The sequence below is a fragment of the Apis dorsata genome, unplaced genomic scaffold (genome assembly GCF_000469605.1).
Source record: "Apis dorsata unplaced genomic scaffold, Apis dorsata 1.3 scaffold_993, whole genome shotgun sequence".
NCBI classification, from domain to species: Eukaryota; Metazoa; Arthropoda; class Insecta; order Hymenoptera; family Apidae; genus Apis; species Apis dorsata.
Window position 1 is genome coordinate 56,155 of NW_006264096.1, and position 9,198 is coordinate 65,352.

Genomic DNA, 9,198 nt, shown 5'->3' on the forward strand with positions numbered 1-9,198 from the left:
CTCTTTTCTTCCCCTTCCTCTTCACCTCTCTCTCTTTTCTTCCCCTTCCTCTTCACCTCTCTCTCTTTTCTTCCCCTTCCTCTTCACCCCTCCCCTTTCCCCTCAACATAATTAATCGTGCGTTTTGCAACGTGTCGCAATCACAAAATCGGAGCATCGTCCGAACGTTCATTTGCAAATGTCTTTTATTCTTTTTTCCTTTTCTTTTTCCTATTTTCTCATATCATTTATATATAATATAAGAAACAATAAAAGTTTATTGCGTTTAATTTACATTATGTGCGATATTTTTGTCGCCTCGGATAATTCCCAGTTTATTATTCAGGCAAGAACGGAATTTCGTGTAAAATGCGTTACAACTAGCGGAACGGTTGTTCGATATAATGCGATGATAACGGTTGCCGTTTAAGATATTAAGGAACGTCGAAGATAATTAAACAAAATGTGCGTGCGTGTGTCACCGATACCGTGTAATATCCTTCCTAATCATAATGCTTTTTCGATACGAAATAATATATCGTATTTATGTAACTTTTCTTTCAAGAAACGAAAAAAATGCGTGCGGGTTCGACTATTCGAATCGTTTCCAGATTATCACACAAGTCTTAAAGATACGATTTCAGAGACCCAATAGACTCGTAGGATGCGTCGATTCTGTATGGGAATCCAAATCTCGGTCGTGCGAACATTATTATCATTAATCTGTAGTGACATAATATCGTTTTATTAACATATTTAGAATTAATACGTGAATAATTACCGAAGATTGATACGGCAATCGCAACAGCGCTCTGTGTAGCTTATAAATACGTACGTACATACGTACACACACACACACACACACACACACACACACACACACACATGCACGCGCACACGCGCGCGCGCACACACACACACAATACAAATACATACGTACCCGCGCGTGCGTATATATACATTTCATATATANTGTACAATATTTCTCTCCCATCGTTTTCCCCTATTCCTTTTTTCTTTGATGATACGACCTGTTTTCAATGGTAATTAGGTTAATGATAATATCATACTAATAATGGTTTAAAAAAAGGAATGTAATAACAATGTATTTGTGAAGATTCACAAAAAAGACGTTTCGTGTTCTTTAATCATTATTTGCACTGTTTTTCGTCTCACTCAAGTTAATTGCTTCCTATTGAATCCCTTCTCCCATTCGACTATTACCCTGTATAATATCATCCAATCTATATTACCTTAACGATATTTTTTACCTTTTAAAGAAATTGTTCGCCCCCGTAAAGATTGGGTAAACGGATGTGCGCTCTATCTGGCTTCCTGCGTATCGCGCGTTACAAACGTGTCGTGATCATTGAACCCACGATATTGACAATCCCTGGATATATATTCGTATACACGTATCGACTTCGTTTTCATGTCGCATTCTTTAAAAGAAAAAAAAATAAATAAATATGCGTATTATTTTATATCCGCGCAATTACGTTCTTGTATTACCCATTTTCACATTATAAATGCGGAAAAAAATTTATTTTTTCATTTTGTTTTTTTATTACATTTGTGCAAAAATCTAATACGCAATTAATATAAAGACAAATATTAATTTCAATACTTATATTCATTACTCCATTATCGTATAAAGTAATGTTTCTCGTTTAAAAACATTATTATTAAAAAAATATTTAAAAAATAATATAAATAAACTTACCCAGAATAACGCGAACAATGGTTTTTTAAATTTGTGTATATTTTCCACTTCATATATATCGTGTTATTTTATTATTTTACATATTCTTTTTTTATACATTTATTAATATATATATATATATATATAATTGATAACATTGATACAATTGATATAATGATACATTGTTTAACTTTTTCTTTTCTATAAATTAATACTTAGTCATTCGTGAAAAATAGATTTTTCTTTATGGTAATGAATAATTTTATTAATAATTCTATTTAACGATAGTTATAATTGAATACAATCGAATACAATAGTTATAATTGAATTACAATCGAAAGATTCAAACTATTCAGATTAAATCCTTATATTTTTACAAAACTAAAATATGAAAAGAATTTATGATAAAATGATTGTTGTTAACATAGATATATAATATTAATTAAAGGTATTTTTAGACATGAAAGAAAAATGAATTTTAAAGAAATAAAAAAGAAAAAAATTTTTTTTAACAAATCCAACTGAATTTTTCCTTTTATATGAATAGACGCAATTTATATATATCTTGCAATGCTTGATATTACGTGATTAAAAATATATGCGACTTATGTGCTACGCGATCAGATAGATATATCAATGCAAATTAATCAATGAATCGAGCAAAAAAAATATATGTAAATACATATATATAACATCATCGTGTTCGGGATTTGAATATGGAAAGCGCAATTTTCTCCCATATTTGATGAATATTTGATAAATCAAGTCGTCGAAGATTATATTCTCTACGAATAATACGTCGATTGAAATATTTATGATAATTTATATACGTTGATTCTCTATGGTTTTTAGAAACATATTCCATAATATTTATTACTCGATAATATTGTTTCGCCATTAAACTCGAAGCAATTGCAATCGTTCAAGCCGAAATGCATCGTGCGGGTTTATCGAAATCTATGTAAATTTAAAAAAAAAAATCAATGGTATAAGAATTTCCGTGCCAAATTGTTGTTGGAAATTATGTACGAATCCCTCCACGAAACTACTGAATAATATATAAATGTATACTTTACTCGATAATTTTATAATAAAAAAATATGTGACGCGCGTCTTTTGAAAAAGTGAAAATTAAAACAAATATATGTACGAATTAAAGGAAAAAAACAAATAAGGAAGAAACTTAAGGTGCAATAAAAATATATTATCGATAATGTGTAGAAATCGGGAAGACACACATAATGTGAGCATTGAATAATAATTATAATTATAATTGTTCATATGCGTGAAAATCGTTCTCGTATCGGGTCATTGTCAATTATCAAAAAAAGTGATAAAAAGACGCGACGCAGAGAAATTTAAAAAAAATATTATGCATATTGTAATATGATGTATGATATAGGACACGATAGACCCCTGCCTCATATCGCTTCTGGACGTGGAAGGAGTCTGGACTTTGATGGTGTCGATAACGAAGAGAAAAAGTAAGAGAAAAAAGATAAACATAAAAAATAAGGGAGGGAAAAAGAAAACAAAACAAAAAAGAAAGAAAGAGAAAAATAAATACAACGACGTATATCTTTTGTGATGAGATGTAATTATCGACCAGGACAACTTCTATACTTCATTGAGAAAGAGAGAGACGCCATGGCTGACAAAGATGATGGTGAATGATGATGAATATGGCACTATAGATCCCATTCTGGATAAATATGTGGGTGTAAACTACATTGTACCTATAAGGCAAGTTTACTCAGTATCATTCTGATTAGCGTGAAAACGCAAAATGAAAGCAAACAATTGTATTTTTTCTCAAAATATTAAAATTCATAGCCTTTTTGCAAGCCGAACTTTTTGAGAGTCATGTTTTCTTTCTTAGGAGATGCGGCAGTATGCACGTATATACATTCAAACCTGCAATACGAAGAACTTTGTGAATTAGGTGTCCAGAATTTAAGCATTGGATGTGATGATACTGCAAATTTATTCATCGCAATATTTTTCCGTATTATACTAATATTGGATTTTTTCATGATTTTCTTGAATATATGAAAACATAAGAAGGTATTGTAAGAAAGTAAAATCCTACTGGTCTTTCTTGTTATTCCATTTTGCATTATTTTATATCATAATAATTGTATAATATTTACGCATTTCATTGTTTAAATTCGCCGTTTTACATTCCTATATTTTTTATTTTTATATTGATCTCTTGAATATCATAATCATATCATATATAAATTAAATAATTTGTATTCTTCCTTAATCCCTATTCTTCTTTAATTCCTATTTTTTTTTTTTTTTTTATTATTAACAACTCTGTTTAAAGGCAATTTGTACATACATGTTATATATATTAATGAATATTAATAAAAAATTGATTTTTAAAATGTATAAATATCTTATAAAAAATTTTCAAATATTGATATATAATCAATATTTATTATTTGAATTATTGATAACATTTATCTTTCTACGTATATAATGGACTTGATCGAATTTTGCGGTAAGTAAGTTTAATATTAAATTAAATTAATAATTTATAATATATATATAAAATAATATATAAAGTATATATAAAGTATATCAAAATATGAAAAAATGAGCAAAGAAAGTACGGTAAATAACTATTAATTAAAAAAAAAATATATATATATAATTCTCTAATAAATATTATCTGTGTGTAAATGATTGAATAATTAATATAATTATACATAAAGTACTTCGTTAAATGGTAACTATATTGCAAGTTTGAAAATATTTTGACATTATTTTATGTATGTATATATATGTTTATATATATAAAACTGATATTATTCATTCAAACTATATAACATAAAAATATAATAGTTTTTTTTTAAAATTTTCATTTTGATTAAAAATTTATTCTTTTAAATTTCTTATTATATAAAATTTTTATAAATGACCTAATTTGTAAGTAAAATTTGTAGTAAAATAAAAGTTCAAAAAAGAAAAAAGTAATGATAAAAGAAAAAAAAATAATGTATATTATAGGCTATTATTGAATCGATTTTATGATGAAAAAAATATACATAAATATGAAATAATGCTTAATGTGCATTAAATAATATCAGTCTTTTATAAATTAGCTTATTTAATAATAATTCAATATTATATTCATTTGATATTGTATTTATTTGATAATTATATAATGAAAAATTTTCATTTTAATGAAAATCAATGTGATTATGTTAATCAATATGATGATTCTTAAATTCTTAAATTTATATTCAATAATTTGTATTAATATTCATCGAATTTTCATACACGCACACATATCCGCGCGTATATACACTATAAATAATAAATATAATATATAGTATAAATAATAAATATAATAATATTTATATATATAATAATATTCAATTGATCTATAAAAAGTAATTACTATTATTGTTTAATATAATATTTTAATATAAACATGATATTATGTGCACGTGATATCTTTCGATTTTGCAACAGCAAGTAAGAAATATTTCTGTTGCGGAGTAGTGGCATATCGTTTATATTCATATGTTGCAAATTATTTCTTGAAATTTATTAAAATAGTAACAAATGGCGTTAGACTTACGGTATGATAATTTGTAATATTATGATAATTTTGATTTTTTATTTTAATTAGAATTAAAAATATTTTAATTCAAAATAGAGGTTATATTAAAGTATGTTTCACATGTACATGTTTGATTATATCTTTATAAGTATATTAATTTTTATCTTTTGAATTTCGTTAGAAATTGAGATAAAAATAATATGTTGTTTTTAATAATATATGTAATTAATTTATATCTTTGAAATTTATATATAACTAAAATATATTGTGATTGGAAAAATGTAGATAGGTTATATGACAAATTCTTACTATGAGTATACTCAAATTTTTTTTTTTTTAATATAGAAACTCATATTTAGAAAGAATGATAAAAAAAAAATATGTGCATATATTTATATATCTAAATCAATTTATTCTGAATATAAAATAATCATATTTGTAATATGTTTTAATAAAATCTATTTATTCTACATGTGATCAAAATAATTTTACAATATTTCAGGGAGGGTATTCTATTAGGTATGGGTAATCCTCTTCTTGATATCTCAGCAACTGTAGATAGCAATTTTTTAAAAAAATATGATTTAAATGCAAATGATGCAATTCTTGCTGAAGAAAAACACAAACCCATGTACGATGAATTAATTGAATTGTATAAAGCAGATTTTATTGCTGGTGGTTCTGTACAAAATACTATGCGAGTAGCACAAGTAAATATATATAAATATATATATTTTGATATTTTTGTAATTTAACATTATTTATATAATCATATATAGAATAATGTTAATTATATTAAATTATAATATTTATTATAATATATAATTATATAATTATAATTATATTAAATAATGTTAAATTATTAGAAATATCAAGTATAAAATATTTTGCAGTGGTTCCTGGGGAAACCAAATATTGCAACTTACATGGGTTGTGTTGGGATGGATAAGTACTCAAAAATTTTAGAGGATAGAGCACGTGCAGATGGCTTAAATGTTCGTTATCAATATACACAAAAAGAACCTACCGGTACTTGTGCAGTTCTTATTACAGGAAATGAACGTTCCTTGTGTGCCAATTTGGCTGCAGCTACATGTTTTTCACTTTCACACATAGAAGAAACTGAAAATAAAAATCTTATTGAAATTGCTGAATATATTTATGTTTCTGTATGTATAATGTAAAATATTTCTAATATTTTTATATTATTATATATCGAATATTATTGAATGTTGAATTTTAGGGTTTTTTCTTAACTGTAAGCCCAGAAACAATTCAAGTAATTGCTAAACATGCTTTTGAAAAAAATAAAATTTTTATAATGAATCTTAGTGCACCATTTTTATGCGAATATTATAAAAAACCAATGTTGGCAGCTCTTCCTTATGTTGATATCTTATTTGGTAATGAGGTGGAAGCTGATGCATTTGCAAAAGCAAATGATTTTCAAACTACAAATAGAAAGGAAATTGCTTTAAAATTATCGCAAATGGAAAAGATTAATAGAAAAAGGCAAAGAATTGTTATAATAACCCAAGGTCCTGACAATATATTAGTTGTAAAAGATAATATTATAATGGAATTTGCCGCTATGAGACTTCCAGAAGAGAAAGTTGTAGATACTAATGGAGCAGGTGATGCATTTGTTGGAGGTATATTTTTTTTTATATAATTACATTATATGACATTAAAACTTTTATAAACTTTATATATTAATTAATATATGTAATTTTTTCAAAAAATTATCATATATTATATTATTTTCAGGTTTTTTAGCTCAATTTGTTCAAGGTAGAAGTATAGAAGTTTGTGTGAGATGTGGAATTTGGGCTGCAACTCAAATTTTACAGAGATCTGGATGTACTTACGAAGGGAAACCTAATTTTACTCCTTGACAATGCTTAAATCGATTAGTTAATTATAAATTCTGTACTTATACACACATACACACATATATATGGGTGTGTGCTTGTTTGTTTGTTTGTTTGTTTATGTATATATATATAATTTATATAATATATATATAATTATACAATCAAAATGTATAATATGTATATATGTATTTATATATACATATAATAATATGTATATGTATATATGTATATATATATGTATAATAAATATTTTATCAACTTTTTTACCTCGATTTTTGTTTAATTTAACAAATTAATTTATCGAGTGAATATTTTTCATACTTTTAAAATTTTCATTCTACTGATTAATGATAAATGTGGATAATAAAAATAAGAAAACGAGCGATATAATAAAATTTGGAATTAAATACAAAATAAATTATCAGCATTATTATTAATTATAGACAGTTTTTAATAATATTAATTGATTAATATCTTATAACTGAAAAAAATAAATATTAAATTCATATGAAGAATAATTTTAATAAGATAGATATATTAATAAAAGAACTTAATGATTTAATTAATGTTAATTTGTTTGTATTTTATGATATTAGTAATTCTTCGTTAAGATGATAAAGTAACAAATAATTGATATAATATTAAATTATTTTATTCGAAGATTATGTTATTTACAACTAATTCATCTAAAATATAATATAATAAATATACATGCAATCACCTTCGCACAATAATTTTTTCAATATTGTTATGAAATATGAATTTCTTAAAGCGATCAGAGAATGATGCGATGGCGCAATATGCTTGCGTCGGATAATAGATATAGTACATGCATACGTGTAGATAAAAAATTATAAAGCAGATCAAAAAAGAATGGATGTAATATTTGAAAAAATTATTTCTTTAGAAATTGTATAATATGTATTCTATTCATATAATTAAATGGACGAAATAATATATTTATTATGAAGAAGATAGAAATCTTACATTTTTTCCGAATTTTTTTCTATCGAAATTTTCTATCAAATTTTTTAAATTATAATTTTTAATATATTTTTAAATTCATTTTTTAAGTGAAAATTAATTATATTTTTTGAATTTATTTTATGTATAAACTGATAAAAATTATATTAAAAAAATATTTGAAAGAAAAATATTATTAAATATCTCGATAATTTCATGAAAAGAGAAAAAAAAAAAAAGAGAAACAATAGTTTATATAAAATGATATTATAATAAAACGAAATGTTAATATTTATAAGTACATGGTTCAAAAGCAGAAAGATACGATCCTGAAAACTCGTTGACAAAGCTTCTGTACAGCGTCATATAGCAGATGCGCGTGTGTGATGTGAGGAACTGATTGGGAATGGTCAAAGTGATCGCAAGCAAATGACGGCCATAGTGAAGGTAAGAAGTATGATTAAAGAAATGACGAACCGCATATATAAATATTGGATATTTTTAATAATAATAGCAATTATTAATCTAATTTTTAACATACGCTTTTATTATACTATATACTCCCGCGCTTTAAATGTTTTATTCCAGATATCCCATAAGATACAATGTAGATATACAAAAATAATGCGCATGTGTGCGCGCGCGCCAGAAACGAACGAAAAGCGAGGCACGTGTGACCGGTAATGAGAGTGTACGAGTTAAAGTAAACGGTTTGATTGGTCGACGAAAACGTGTGCCCCTACGACTGTTTCGTGATTTCGCCGTAACTGTGAGCGCGGTGTGCGCAGTGCGCTCCCCACCGCGTGCGCGCAGTGTGTAACCCCCGCGACCGCCATCTTTGTCAAGTGGGTAACCTTTGTTGATTTGTGTGAAATGTGACGCCGTTGTTGCGAGATAATTAGTGATCGTGATTGAATATCCTGTGTACGAGTATCTAGTGATCTATGTGGATTTCACTGTGGATTTATACATGGAATTACTAGGATCAGGTAAAGCAATTAGTCTTTCGTTATACCTTGCAAGAGAACCACGCGAATTATCGGACGCATACGGGCTAGCGGGTCGGGCCGCCAGTTCGTGAAAGAGTGAGAGGGAGAGAGAGTGAG

At 26.2% G+C, this 9,198-nt stretch overlaps 2 protein-coding genes across 8 annotated transcripts in view; both read left to right on the forward strand.

Annotated features, from left to right (window-relative positions):
• Window positions 1–3,464, forward strand: part of LOC102671595 (RNA-binding protein lark) — a 13,813-nt gene extending 10,349 nt beyond the window's left edge. For 2 of the 6 annotated variants that reach the window (XM_031514410.1, XM_031514419.1), the window contains one exon: window positions 3,084–3,464. In XM_031514410.1, coding sequence (XP_031370270.1) covers window positions 3,084–3,093 — 10 coding nt within the window. In that variant the 3' untranslated portion in view covers window positions 3,094–3,464. The remainder of the gene's footprint in view (window positions 1–3,083) is intronic. The other 4 variants (XM_031514416.1, XM_031514426.1, XM_031514413.1 and 1 more) reach the window with 2 other exon arrangements.
• Window positions 3,465–5,106: 1,642 nt separating this feature from the next.
• On the forward strand, window positions 5,107–7,395 carry LOC102674232 (adenosine kinase 1). 2 transcript variants are annotated; one of them, XM_006624174.2, is made up of 5 exons: window positions 5,107–5,274; window positions 5,758–5,965; window positions 6,149–6,424; window positions 6,499–6,889; window positions 7,023–7,395. In XM_006624174.2, exons 1-5 carry the CDS (start codon window positions 5,258–5,260, stop codon window positions 7,148–7,150), a joined length of 1,020 nt encoding a protein of 339 aa, XP_006624237.1. In that variant the 5' UTR covers window positions 5,107–5,257; the 3' UTR covers window positions 7,151–7,395. The 2 variants fall into 2 exon arrangements, with proteins under 2 accessions (XP_006624237.1, XP_006624236.1); XM_006624173.2 differs by having other exon boundaries at window positions 5,117–5,274; window positions 6,499–6,907.
• The last annotated feature ends 1,803 nt before the right edge of the window (window positions 7,396–9,198 follow it).

What these genes read in the sequence shown, in the direction of transcription:
- LOC102674232 (XM_006624173.2), top strand. An exon ending in CTGAATATATTTATGTTTCT is followed by an intron (nt 6,425 to 6,498) that starts GTATGTATAATG and finishes GTTGAATTTTAG; the next exon opens with GGTTTTTTCTTAACTGTAAG. An exon ending in AGGTGATGCATTTGTTGGAG is followed by an intron (nt 6,908 to 7,022) that starts GTATATTTTTTT and finishes TATTATTTTCAG; the next exon opens with GTTTTTTAGCTCAATTTGTT.